At 38.7% G+C, this 14,965-nt stretch overlaps 1 protein-coding gene across 2 annotated transcripts in view; it reads right to left on the reverse strand.

Annotated features, from left to right (window-relative positions):
- Positions 1-5,122: 5,122 nt before the first annotated feature.
- Positions 5,123-14,965, reverse strand: part of GNB4 (G protein subunit beta 4) — a 65,711-nt gene continuing 55,868 nt past the window's right edge. For both annotated transcript variants that reach the window (XM_047786941.1, XM_047786949.1), the window contains 2 exons: positions 8,973-9,189; positions 5,123-5,375 (listed from right to left, as the gene is read on the reverse strand). In XM_047786941.1, the coding sequence (XP_047642897.1) occupies positions 5,269-5,375; positions 8,973-9,189 (324 nt within the window). In that variant the 3' untranslated portion in view covers positions 5,123-5,268. The remainder of the gene's footprint in view (positions 5,376-8,972; positions 9,190-14,965) is intronic.

Raw genomic sequence — 14,965 nt, forward strand, 5'->3', positions numbered from 1 at the left:
CATTTCTACTGATTTTAGTGAATTTCAGTCTTTAATCTTAATGATTTTTATAGCAGGCATACAAGCTATCTTGGGGAGGCTGGTTCATTTTTATCCTAAGAGAACTTAAGGGAAAGTGACTAAATTTTACTTTTTAAGGAAAATCTGTGGCTTTGTTTTTTGGTCTTTTTAGGACCGCTCCTGACATATATGGAAGTTCTGAGGTCGAATCAGAGCTGCAAGCTGCTGGCCTACACCACAGCTCACAGCAACACAGGGTCCTTAAGCCACTAGCGAGGCCATCAATCAAACCCATGTCCTCACGGATACTAGTCAGTTCTCTACCACTGAGCCATGACAGGGACTCCTACTGTGGCCTTTTAACAGTAGGCTAATATTCACAGTACTACAGGATGGGTCATTGGCATACCAGTCTCTTCCTTGCTTCTCAGCAGCCTGTTCATTTTTCATGAAGAAAATAATTACCAATATTTAGATAAAGGAATTAGGAGCCAGGTGTTGGGAGTTCCTGCTGTGGATCAGCAGCTAACGAATCTGATTAGGAACCATGAGGTTGTGGGTTCGATCCCTGGCCTCACTCAGTAGGTTAAGGATCCAGCATTCCTGTGAGCTGTGGTGTAGGTTGCAGATGTGGCTTGGATCTGGCATGGCTATGGCTGTGGTGTAGGCCTGCAGCTGCAGCTCTGATTCAACCCTTAGCCTGGGAACTTCATATGTGATGGGTGCAGCCCTATAAAAGACAAAAAAAAAAAAGCTGAGTGTGAAATACTGGGCTTGGAGTTTAGTTCCCGCACTTAAAACATATTACATGAAATCTGGTTAAAAGCACTTTATTGATTACAGTATCAATTCACAGCAACATTATCTCACAGAGCTACTGTACAAGGAATGAAACACTGCAAGAAAAATCCAAGAATACTGTTAAATCATGATACAAATCCATAGTTTGGTTTAAAGCTTTTTTTATAAGAGCTTTAATCTAGTATATGCACCTTTCCCATAGTCAAACTACTGACATTCAGATTCAGTTGGCCACAAGTATTGTAGAAACCCTTCTATGTGAAAAATATTTTAATCAACTTAAAAACCCCACTTGGACATGAATGCCTTTGGATGAGAATATGCAAATACAAGTGTTCAGATGCTTCTTTGAAAAGAGAAAACAGGATAGAGCACCATTGTGTAAGAGACAGAAAAGGCTTGAAGTATCTAAGTATATCATGGAAGTGCTATTAAACAACTGCTGTAAGATTTTGGGGGGGGCACATTTAACACCAATTGAAACATATAACCAGTTTTCATATACTGCATTAACTACAGGATCAATAATTGGATTTAAGAAATAAGACTTAGGAAATTTTATCAACATGCAAACAAATGTGCTAAATACAAAGTGTACCATCAATCTGATAATAAATTACTTTTTAAAGCAATGCTAGCTTAGACATTCAACTACAAACCATTTTAATGAGTACCTACTGTAACCAATACTTTAGTTATAGCACTTGAATTTAAGGCAACTTAAAATGAGTAATGGGAGAAAAACTAGTATATATGAAGTGTACTTCATATTCTACTTAATCTAAAATACCAATTTTATTCACCATGCCACCTTTCTCAAAAGAAAGAGATTTTTAAAACACCCACCAGTAAGACTAACAGCAGATAAGAAACAGTTTAAAAATTTTCTTTCCACAATGGCAAAAGGCAAATTAGAAACGGGATAGGTTACTTTATTTAAAAGGTAAATTAGAAAACTGGACTGTACAGAATCCTTAATTTAAAACTGTTTGTAAGCCTAACTCACATCCTAAGAAATTTAGAAAGCACATCTTTATTACTAAAATAATAGGCCCATTTGGGAGATTGTTTAATCAGTTTCCACTAAGTTTAAGCACATCAATAGGTAAGCCACAAGTATTCAACTGTTACAACTTGAAACGTGAGACATTCAAGCATACATTTCCCCAAACATCTTCATTTTTAAAACGAAGTCTTAATTTATCACTAAGACATCAAAAGTGTTGGAGAATGTTATATAATTTTGGCACAGCATTAGCAACAATCATTTCATTTTGTCATCTGAAGAAGCCAAGAGCTATTTCTCTTTCCATAGGTCAACTTCAAAATTACTTAACATACTCCAGAAGCTAGGAGGCTAGTTTACTATCATCATGCAGTATTAATCAGTTCAGTTGCATCTAAATTAAAGAGATTACCTACTAGGCCCTCTTAGAGTATCTCTTGATAATTATTTCTTCAAATACTATGCCTAAATCTTTCCCTCTCTGAAGATGAAACTCAATATATTGTTGTAACCATGGACTCAAGTATAAAAATTTGAGCTAGAGAAGGACCTTGGATATTCACTCTAAATCTTTAATAGCAAAACTGCCAAAAATAAGGCCTGTCCTTCAAAGTGGAGGCAATGTCCTCACTGATAGTTCAAAGTGCTTTCTTGAGCAGGTCTATGGGATGATTTGCTGAACCATGCGGCATTACTCCACTGTTTTAGGAAATAAAATGTGCCTTTTAAGATATTACTTGCCACATCTTTGTTACTGTTCTTTATGAAGTGATTAAAGAATCTACAGATAAAACTACTGTTTTATGTTTAAATGTTTCTTACAAGTTAAAAAAATTAGGTACCAGAACTGCAATATTGATGATACCAATTCCTTAAAACTACATTTGGCTCTGTTTTTAAGTTTTGAAAAACTGAGATTCAAACTACTCTGGTTCTACACATTATATATACTCTTTTTACTGATTTCAGGAAGTCTTACACACAAAATAAAATAAGACGATCTGATGAATTCCAACCACAAATAAAAACATTTAGTAACTGGAACCCCTATCACTAGAAAACAGGTTTAACTAGTAAGTTAATGTGGTAATGAGGTCACCCTTCAGTCATATGTATAAATAGCCATGATAGTGGTTAGTTTTCAGGTGCCTAGTACATATTTAATTATGGGAATTGCTTTTTTTAATTATGTACAAAAACTTTAATAACACTAAGTCATTTTTATTAACATGCTTAAGACTAAAATCCTTGTAGTCTGTATGCCTCTGACTAAAGTATCTTGATACTAGAACCACTCTCAAAGTAGAGGAGATAGTCTTTATATATATATATATATAAGGCTATTTTGCACATGGCAGAGTGCTTTTTTTTTTTTTTGTCTTTTTAGGTCCGCACCCATGGCATATGGAGGTTCCCCGGCTAGGGGTTGAATTGGAGCTACAGCTGCCAGCCTATGCCACAGCCACAGCAACTCGAGATCCGAGCAGTGTCTGCAACCTACACTACAGTGCTCAGCAATGCCAGATCCTTGACCCAACTGAGAGGGAGGCCAGGGATCGAACCTGCAACCTCATGGTTCCTAGTCGGATTTGTTTCTGCTGAGCCACGACGGAAACTCCCAGAAGTGCTTTCTTGAACAGGATATTGGAATAAATTGCTGAACTACACAGTAACCCTCACTCGTTCCCTATTTCTGGAAATGAATGTATGTTCCTTTGACACATTCTTGCCATACCTTAAAAAGCTGCTCTTTATGAAGTGATATAAATTGTCTACAAACATTAACAGCAAAAGTTCATAGAAATTTTGTATCTGTATATAAATAATACATTCATGCCTGCCATCTACAAGAGTCTGGGTGTTTTGGTCCTATACCTAAATCTTCCCTTTTCCATTTTATCCTTTTTTAGATATCAACTGATCTTAAACAGTTACTGACTTCATTATGGTTGATGCACTTACCTAAAGGTACCTATCTTAATTAGTGACACAGTTTAATAAGTTAAAAAACACAAATTCACTTCTATATCAGAAAAACCCCATGACTTCACCATCAAGCAAGACTAATCTACTGTCAACCAGTTAGATTTGTAGGAGAAAATCCAAGGAAAAGGTATCTTATTTTAAATTCAGCGGGGGGCCTATTCTAGTAACAAAAAATTAATATATCACTGACAAGCAGAGGAATTGCTTATTATTTTCCTCTGACTCCTTTAAGAACTACTTTTAGAATTTCCTTTTGGTTTTCATGTGGGGGTCACTTTGATCTTGGTATTCTTTGAAGCAAAACCACTTAAAAACCAGTATTTTGTGCTGAGAAGAAATATTACAGAAGATCAAAAAACTTAAATGTTTCTTTTTTAAATTTATGAAGGCACAGATAATTTACATCAATTCAGATTTTATGTTAGGTGAGCATAAGCTGATAAAGCAACCTTCTTGCAATTATAACTAATCAGGTCTAGTGATGGGGTAGATTTTACCCCACTTCTTTCAAAAATTTAACACCATCACATTGTGTTTCCTACCTAGATATATATTGATGGAGAACATTGGGAAACATTCTTCACATGCAAAAACAATCTATATGCTCATCAATATTCTGAAATAATGAATGCACTCTGAAAACTGTTTTAGAATATAAAATCAATTGGAAAGCCCAACTTTAGGTAGAGTGGTACCAAAAGTGTCATTTGATTATAACCAGCTTTTTAAAAATAACCGTGTGTGATTATTGCCATCTACCTATTATGAGTTTCTTACGTATGGCTAAAATTTCAGAGTGAGATCTCTCCCCACCTTGAGATTATATCCTCCTCAAAAGACTGAACATGAGTACTTATTTAAATTGTTAAGATGGCCAAGGCTATACCAGAAACTAATAATACAAGGACTCACCTTTGCGGTACACCCAGGCCTGCCAGCATTCTTAAACAGTAGGCAACTAGGATCTCTTCCAGATCAAAGAGAAAGATTGGAATTCAAGGAGACTGTCTTCAAACATTAGTACACACACCTATCTTACCACTTCCATCTATTACTGTGCCTGGTTCCTTCATTACAAAACTCAAAAATGTGACACTTCCTATGTATACAAAATTAGAAATGTAGTTCTTAAAAAATGCAAACATACAATCATACATGATAGGCTGTTATAATGTGTACATTCTGTCCTGCACAAAGAAAATAAGAATCAGACTTGAGTACAAGCAGAAATTTATCAAGGTTAAATTAGCTCAACTGCTCAAACTATAACACCAGTCCTTTTGATCTCAGCAAGCACCTTTACCTTGTCTTTTTCACCTTTTTTCTTTTGTAGTTTACTGAAAGCTGTTTTGTATATAATGTCTCAATAGAAAAATCTTCACCTGCAAATATAAGGTAAATTCTTTTTCACAGCTACAGGCTGTAGTACTGATTTCTCCAGATATCAGTGGAGAACAGAAAATTTGTACACACTATCAATTCCAGATTCTAAGAAAACTGTCCCAAGACCCTGTTGCCACAGCCATGCCATCATCAGTTACACCTAGACAGCTGACACGGTTGTCATGACCAGCAAGAACACCTGAAAAAGAAAAGTTCGGTAAAAATTTAGCAGTGGGCAAGTTTTAGAATTAAACAAGTCATACACAAGATCTAGAATGGTAGTTAAAAACTAACAGATTCCTCTGAGGTGAGAAACTGAGTGCCGGGGATAAGCTGGGTATGTATGTAAAATAAAATTCTTTGTATCACATGAATTTCTGACGTGCATCAAATTGTGTTTCTCATTTTTGAAAAATTATAGTTACACTTTCTTATGTTCAAAAGCATCTGTTCAAAAGCAGTAAGTTCAGATACTCTAAATTTTGTCAATAAGCTGTGCTATTTTCAACAAAAAGATTTTGCCTGCAGCATGTGGAAGTTCCTGATCCAGGAATCAAACCCCAGCTACAATAGCAACAATGCCAGATTCTTAACTGCTAGACCGTCAGAGAATTCCAAAACAAAGTTTTAAGTGAAGTTCAATGAACTTTTACCACCAGAACAATGAAAACATAAAAATGAAGCTGCCTTATGCCATCACTTCCAAAAAATACCACCATAATTTATTTACTTTTTTCCTTTAACCACCAAACACTGGAATGTTTTGGTTATATTTCTGAAACAATCAAACTCACCGAGTTTATTTTGTACACTAAAGTTAAGCTCATTTGATATTCTGGTCACCTCACAGGATAAAATTAAACATTCCCAAATATTTTGGAGGAAAATGAGAAATGCAAATATTTAAAAGAAAAATTAGAACATATCAAATTCTCAATAGGAATTTTTTCTTTAATATATTATTTGTGAGTTTGCATTCTCTCTCTATATATAAAATAAAGCATATCTTTTTCACCCAAAATCAGGAAAAGAAGTCATCTTGTCTAACTCTTAATCTTCTCTGTATGGCAATGGGCAAATTTACCATTATGGGTTGAAATAACAAAAAAAAAATGACCACTGCGGCCATCTAAATATTCCAAGTCATATTAGAAAGGAGAGTGAGTGAATTAGCAATTCATGAGACACAATTCAATTTTAAGGTGAGTATCCAGTTGCGTCAACCTGGAACCAAATAGCTGGTAGGCAAAGCAAAGCTTAAAACTCAAAAATAGGAGTTTCCATTGTGGTGCAGTGGAAACAAATCTGACTTGTATCCATGAGGATGTGGGGGTCCGAACCCTGGCCTCACTCGGTGGGTCCAGGACTTGGTGTTGCTGTGGCTGTGGTGTAGGCTGGCAGCTCTGTGGCTTTGATTCAACCCCTAGCCTGGGAATTTCCATGTGCTGTGAGTGCGGCCCTAAAAAGCCAAAAACAAAACAAAAACCAAAAACAAATTTTTATTTTGTTACAGATCCTAATTGATTCAATCCAGGCAAAATACCTAATGCTTCAAAAAAGTAACTGGCTTTGGACAATAAAATAGCTCCACAAATCTACCTGCAAAATGCTAAACTGTGAACTTTCCTGCAGTCTCTTAAGAGAGGCTGTAGAAAATTGTTCCTGGTAATGGTGGTATTGTCTCTACTCCCTTAGAAACCTCAACAACTATATAGGAGTTTAAAACAGTAAGGACATAAACTCACAAGGACAGAGAGGGTGTGAGAGCAAGCAATGGCAACAAAAACACGGTGAGCTGTATGGTGGTAACTGTGTTAGTGGACCCTACAACGCTGAGTGCAAAGCGAATGGTCTGATAAACCAAGAAGCTGCAAAAGGGTCTGATACTAGTGGAACTAGGCAGGGGCAAAGATGAAGTAACCTAAAACATTAGAACACGTCCAGGAATCAGACTCCCCAGGTCCCTACCTTCACTCAGCAGAGTTACATGATTGACTGTCTTGCACTAGAGCCCAAGACTACAGACTTATTTGCTAGAGAGAGTAAAAGAGTCTCTTAATTGGAGAAAGAAAAAAAAAAAAAAAGAGTTGTGATTGATGTAATGGCTGATAATGGAGAGTAAGGAGAGTTGACTTGCTAATTGTTCTGCACCTCAGCTTTCCTCCTGCAATCAGCCCCCAAACTGTCAGATTACACATTCTAGACAGAGAAGTGAAAAAATCTACCTCTGAGAACACATCTGGCCCAAGGGAAAAACCGCCATAAAACAGGTTCCCCAAGGAAAACAGAGCCAGATATTGTTCAGTGAGGCCTATGGTCAGAACACCCCAACCATGTGTAGATGGTGCTCAAGCAGTTTCAGTGCCTCACATTTTTTTCGCTTTTGGCCACCCTCACAGCACACCAGGCCAGGGATCAAATCTGAGCTAGAGCTGAGACCTATAGCCGAAGATGCAGCAACGCTGGACCCGTTAACCCACTGAGCCAGGCTGGGATCTGACCGGCTGCGTCAGAGATGAACCAGATCATTAACCCACTGGGCCACGGCATCTAGTACCTCACTCTTGAGTATAAATAAGAAACTAAGAATCACCAGAATTTTAAGAAAATATTCTAGACAGGAGACTGAAAAAAATAAGAAGGGAGGGAAAAGGCAACTTGGAAAACAAAGGATTATGCTTAAAGAAGAAACTTCAAAAAGGGCTCAGAGTACAACTATAAATACAATAAAATTCATTGAAAAAAAATGACCTCAGAGAAACAAAAGGCTTTTATTCACAGAAGAAAGAATGAGGGCCTTAAAAAAAAAAGTGAAAAAAGGAGTTCCTGTCGTGGTGCAGTGGAAATGAATCAGACAAGGAACAATGAGGTTGCGGGTTCAATCCCTGGCCTCTCTCAGCGGGTCAAGAATCTGGTGTTGCCGTGAGTTGTGTAGGTGGCAGACACGGCTCAGATCCTGGCATTGCTGTAGCTGTGGTGTAGGCCAGTGGCTACAGCTCCGATTAGAACCCTAACCTGGGAACCTCCATATGGCACAGATGCGACCCTAAAAAGACAAAAAAGATAAAGCTATGGAAGTAAATTCTTAAAAGGAGTTATCTTTGGGAGCAGAAAATATGAGCTGGGCAGAGGATTACTTGTTTTGGTAAAAAGCCATGGAGACTTACTTAATTCCTTGGCTATAATTTTGATTCTAAAAAAAGTTTTTAAATACCCCTTTTTTTTTTGGCTGCACCTGCAGCATGCAGAGGTTCCTAGGTCAGGGACTGAATCTGCACCACAGCAGTAACAACACCAGATCCTTAACCTGCTAGGCCACCAGGGAACTCCTCATAATATGCTATTAATGACAATCCCAATATGACTTGATGCTAAAACTTTGGAATCTGTAGGGGAGAATTCAGAGTACAGGGCTAAGGGAAGACAGCAGTTCTGTTTACTGTTGCAGATAAGATCTGCGCCAAAAAGATCCACAGCAATTACAGTATTTCCTATCAGGTTATAAGAAAATTATAATTTGGAAAAGACCACCACACTAAATCATATTCACTTATTTTTATGTCGAACCTTACCAAACAAGAAAATACAGACTCAGATATTACTCTTGAGAAGACAGAAATGTAAGTACAATTATAGGCTGTACTGCATTCAAAAGGGCAACAATGACCATGAAGGGAACTGCCAGGTTGCCAGTCCCCACAGCCCCAGGGTGTCCAGGAGGTCTCGCAAACAAACAGTAGTATCCTTTTCATGTTTCCTGACAAAATCAAAACCTAATGTGGACTTATTTACTAACCTGCACGATCTCCTTTTAGCGTGTCCCATACATTACAATTGAAGTCATCATACCCAGCTAACAGCAGACGCCCGCTTTTTGAGAAGGCTACAGAAGTGATCCCACAGATGATATTGTCATGGGAATACAGTAATAACTCCTGGTCTGCACGAAGGTCAAAAAGACGGCAAGTGGCATCATCGGAGCCAGTGGCAAAGGCATATCCGTTTGGGAAAAACTAGAAAGAAAAGCAACATTTATTCCATAGAAGTACACAAAAATTATGTAAGGCAGTCATAAGAGACTCTGGGCTAAAACTGACCTAGATTCAAATTCTAACTTGGCTTCTTACCAGGTGAGTAATGTTAGGCACTAAAGATTTTTAATCACTTGAGCCTTAAATTTCAGACTTAGAATGTTGGATAGGACTGAATGAAATACAGGCAAAGTACCCACAACCCATCATTCAGCATAAACCAAGTATTCAATAAGTCCCGGCTCTGGTCCTCCATATGTCTTTCTAAAATATTTATTTACGTATGTATTATGTATGTATGTATGGAATCCAATCAGAGCTGTAGCTGCCGGCCTTCGCGCCTTCGCCACAGCCACAGCAATGCCAGATCCAAGCCGCGTCTGCGACCTTACACCACAGCTCACGGCAACGCCAGATCGTTAACCCACTGAGCAAGGCCAGGGATCAAACCTGCGTCCTCATGGATGCCAATCAGATTCGTTTCCACTGAACCACAACGGGAACTCCTGTCTTACTAAAACATTTAAATTAAATATTACTACTTGGGAGTTCCCGTTGTGGCTCAGCCTCTACAGCTCCTACCCCTAGCCTAGGTACCTCCATATGCCACGCGTGCAGCCCTCAAAAAGACAAAAGACAAAATAAATAAATAAATAAATAAATAAGAATAAAAAACTCATCTTTAAAAAAAAAATCCACACACAAAATTCAAACTAATTGTCAGGCTACAAGATCAATATACCAAAAAAAATTTTTATTTTTTTGTCTATTGTCTTTTTAGGTCCACACCCAAGGCTAGGGGTTGAATAGGAGCTGTAGCTGCCAGCCTACACCACAGCCACAGCAACGCCAGATCTGAGCCACATCTGTGACCTACACCACAGCTCATGGCAATGCTGGATCCTTAACCCAATGAACACGGCCAGGGATCAAGGGGTGTCCTTATGGATACTAGTCGGGTTCATTAAGCACTGAGCCACAAGGGGAACTCCAAGAAATTTTAAATAGGAGTTCCTATTGTGGCTGAGTGGTAATGAACCTGACTAGTATCCCGAAGGACTCGGGCTCGATCCCTGGCCTCGCTCAGTGGGTTAAGGTTCGGGCACTTCTGTGAGCTGTGGTGTAGGTCGCAGATGTGGCTCAGATCTGGCATTGCTGTGGCTGTGGTATAGGCTGGTAGCTATATCTCCGATTAGACCCCTAGTCTGGGAACCTCCATATGCCACAGGTTTGGACCTAAAAAAAGACCAAAAAAAATTTTTTTAATATATAAAGCAATTTTTAATTTTTAGGTAGTCAAACTTGCTTACTGTTCCCTTTAAGACTTCTTTTATTGTTTTAATGAATAAAGTCCTTCCCCTTGAATCTATTAACTGATGTTTATAATATCTTCTGGCTTCTTTTTTACTAATTTCATTTTCACATCTTAATTTTTATCTATTTGCAAGTTATTTTATAACTTTTTAGGGCAGCACTTGAGGCATATGGAAGCTCCCAGGCTAGGGGTCAAATCGGACCTATAGCTGTCAGCCAGAGCAATGAGAGATCCAAGCCGTGTCTGCGACCTACACCACAGCTCATGGCACTGAGCAAAGCCAGGGATGGAACTCGCATCCTCGTTTCTGTTAATTAGTTATTTTTCTACCAACTTGCTACTACATGTTACAATTCACTAAACTCATTTACACAAAAATTTTAGCTTGAGTTTTGTCTGTCCTTCCTCGTATAGGTATCACATTCTTTTTTAAAAAATCGTTGTAGGAGTTCTCGTCGTGGCTCAGCAGAAATGAATCCGACTAGGAACCATGAGCTTGTGGGTTCGATCCCTGGCGTTGCTCAGTGGGTTAAGGATCCGGCATTGCCATGAGCTGTGGTGTAGGTCACAGATGAGGCTTGGATCTGACGTTGCTGTGGCTCTGGCATAGGCCGGCAGCTACAGCTCCGATTAGACCCCTAGCCTGGGAACCTCCATATGCTGCAGGTGAGGCCTAGAAAAGACAAAGACAAAAAAAAAGAAAGAAAAATTCATTGAGTAATTAAAAAAACCTGTTATTCTATTTCAAATGTCTGTTCTTTCCCCCCCCCCCCACTTGTTTCATGTATATTAGATTAAGTCTTTTTTCTTCATATTCCTCTGCCTCATCGGAAAAAAAAAATCTACTTGGATTTTGATTAAAATCTGTATTAAACCTAAAAATTAGTTTGAAGGCTAAATAGCTGGTTTACAATATCCAATATTCTCATTCAGTAACATGGAATTTTAAAAAATGTTTACTTGTAAAGCTTTATGATTGTATTCATAAAGATTCTGCATATCCTTGCTCATTTTTTTTTTTTTTTTGGCTGTGCCTGTGGCATGCAGAAGTCCCCAGGCTAGGTATCAAAACCACACCACATCGGATTCTTAACCCACTGAGTCACCAGGGAACTCATCTTTTGCTAATTTTATTCCCCATCTATTTTATCATTTTTGTTGCTTTTCTCAATAGCATTTTCTTCCATTTTATACCTGGTTATTATTGGTATAGGAAAGTTGGTGATTCTTTTTATGATTTTTATTTTTATCATTACACCTGGTTTACAGTGTTCTATCAATTTTCTACTGTACAGCATGGTGACCCAGTTACACATACATGTATAGATTCTTTTTTCTCACATTACCATGCTCCAGTGATTTTTAAATAGTTTTTGTAATCCAGAAAATACAGTGAACTCTTTCTTGGAGTAGTCAGAAAGCTAAACATATCTATAAATAATATTTTTTTCTTTTTAATGCATCTCTTATTTCAGTTTTGGGTCCAACTGCACTGACTGGATGTTTCAGGGCAATTTCAATAATAGTGATGGTATTATTGTTTTGTTATTTAATATAATGAAAAGGCCTCTAGTGTGTTTAACTATTAAGAAGTCTCATATTCAGGATGACAGTGGAGGAGGGCAGTGATAATTGGTAACAGGTTCTTAGAACTGCAAGTACTTTTACTTTAATGCTTTAGGGTGGACAAAGCCTGGTCCCAGCTGAGATAGTTTCTCCACATCAAATACCAGGAAATGCTTTCCTTCTTTTCAAATTCCCAAAAGGCACAAGGAGCCTCTAGCCATAATTTCTTTGATCTATCAAGCATCCCATCATTAGGCATCCCAGGCTACACTGAAGTTACAAGCCCTCAGTAATAAGAGGCTTCACCAAACCCTCACTGCCTACTTGTAGGCTGGCAGTTTTGACCACTTCCTTCCACTCTAACTTCCAGTAAGATAATATTCACTTTGCAGGAAGCCAGCGCTATTATTTGCACACATTTTATCACCATGTATGGATTAAAGCCGTTCTCTACTATAGGCCAGAAGAGAGTGGCCTACAGTGCAGTACAGGACACCAAGGGCAAAACACCCAGTTTAGAATATCAGAGTGTGTGGGGCACAGTATGCGAATACTCTGTTCAAGAGACAGGACGACCATACATCCTGTTTTGCCCAGAACAGTTACCAATTATGCCTTTTCCCCTGGCAAAATTATTAACATCACTCTTTCACATTCAAAAGTTTCCTGGTTTGTATGGCATAATATAGTATTATATGCTCACTTTACTAATATAATGAACTAGTTTTAATTGCCTGGGAGGTTAAGATGGCCCTCAGAACTGGAAGAAATATATATTTAGAATGTGTCTGATGTATTTAATATATATTGAAAGAAAAATGGGGTGTGTGCGTGTGTGTGTAATGTTGGCTGTTTTAAGTGGGCTTAATTTTTTTTTTTTTTTTTTTTTGCTTTTTAGGTAAGTACCCACAGCATATGGAGGTTCCCAGGCTAGAGGTACAATCGGAGCTAGAGCTTCCGGCCTACGCCACAGCCACAGCCACGCAGGATCTGAGCCTTGTCTGCGACCTTCACCACAGCTCACGGCAACGCCAGATCCTTAACCTGATAAGCAAGGCCAGGTATCGAACCCTCAACCTCATGGTTCCTAGTTGGATTCATTTCTGCTGAACCATGACGGGAACTCCTAAGTGGGCTTTTTTTAAATGATAGAGAAGAGCTATCTAATTCTGATTTTATCATATATATATATATTTTTTTTTTAAAAGAAATGAGTATTTGCTTTCTGTCAGATGCCTTTTTTGCCTGAGGCATGCAGAAGTTCCCTGGCCAGGGACCGAACCTACACAACAGCAGCAACGCAAACCCAAATCACAGCAGTAACAATACCGAATCCTTAACCAGTAGAGTACCAGCAAACTCCCTCAGATGCCTTTTCAGTATCCGAAATATTGACAACCTGATGTGGTATATTTAGTTAATAGATTTCCTAGTATTAAATCATTTTCGCACTCCTAGAACAAATTTTTACTTGATAATAACACGTTTTTACTTTGACACATTGTTGGATTTGCTATAACTTTTCCTAAAATTCTTTTTTTTTGTCTTTTTTTGCTATTTCTTGGGCCGCTTCCATGGCATATGGAGGTTCCCAGGCTAGGGGTTGAATCGGAGCTGCAGCCACTGGCCTACACCAGAGCCACAGCAACTCTGGATCTGAGCTGCATCTGCAACCTACACCACAGCTCATGGCAACGCCGAATTGTTAACCCACTGAGCAAGGGCAGGGACCGAACCCACAACCTCATGGTTCGTAGTCGGATTCATTAACCACTGTGCCACGACGGGAACTCCCTAAATTCTTTTAACTAGTTTTAAGGGATATACTTTTTTGTGTTTTGGTATAAGGATTATGCTAATTTGCTTGAAATAATAAACTGGGGAACTTCTAGTTTTTTTTCTGTGTTCAGGAACAGTTTCAATAGCATCAAAATATTCTGTTCCTTCAAAGTTTGAAAATGTGGGCCTGGAAATATTTCTGAGGCTATATATTTTTTCTTTTTAGGGCTGCAACCCCAGCATATGGAGGTTCCCAGCCTAGGGGCTGAATTGGAGCTATAGCTGCCGGCCTATACCACAGCCATAGCAACACCAGATCTGAGCAGTGTCTGTGACCTACACCACAGGTCACGGCTGGATAGTTAACCCACTGAGCAAGACCAGGGATTGAACCTGAATCCTCTTGGATACTAATCAGATTTGTTTAGTGGTGACAGACACTCCCCTTCTTTTGTTTTTTTTTAAAAGGCCGCACCCTAGGCATATGGAAGTCCCCAGGCCAGGGACTATATCTGAGCTACAGCTTCAGCAACACCAGATCCTTTAACCCACAGTGCTAGGCTAGGAATTAAACCTGCACCTCCACAATGACCCAAGCCGCTGCAGTCAGATTCTTAACCCACTGTGCCTCAAGGGGAACTCCTAACCTTTATTATTCTTAATTTTGTAGATCTGGGAGTTCCTGTCATGGCTCAGTGGTTAACGAATCTGACTAGTATCCAAGAGGATGCAAGTGTGATCCTTGACCTTGCCCAGTGGGTTAAGGATCTGGCGTTGCCGTGAGCTGTGGTGTAGGTCACAGACAGGGCTCGTATCCTGCATTGCTGTGGCTGTGGCGCAGGCCAGCAAACAGCGACAATGCTGATTCAACTCCTAGTTAGAATCTCCATATGCCGTGAGTGTGGCCCTAAAAAGCAAAAAAAAAAAAAAAAATTGCAGATGTGTAATTTTAATCATTTTTTTTCTTAAGTTTTTCAACAATTTGGGAAACCAGGTCTTAGAGTATTTGAATTTTTCTAACAGTTTTCTTTTATAAAAATTTCCAGGTATTTATTCAACACACAAATATTTACTGAGCACCTGCTGTGTATCATATTG

The sequence above is a fragment of the Phacochoerus africanus genome, chromosome 1 (genome assembly GCF_016906955.1).
Source record: "Phacochoerus africanus isolate WHEZ1 chromosome 1, ROS_Pafr_v1, whole genome shotgun sequence".
Lineage (NCBI taxonomy): Eukaryota > Metazoa > Chordata > Mammalia > Artiodactyla > Suidae > Phacochoerus > Phacochoerus africanus.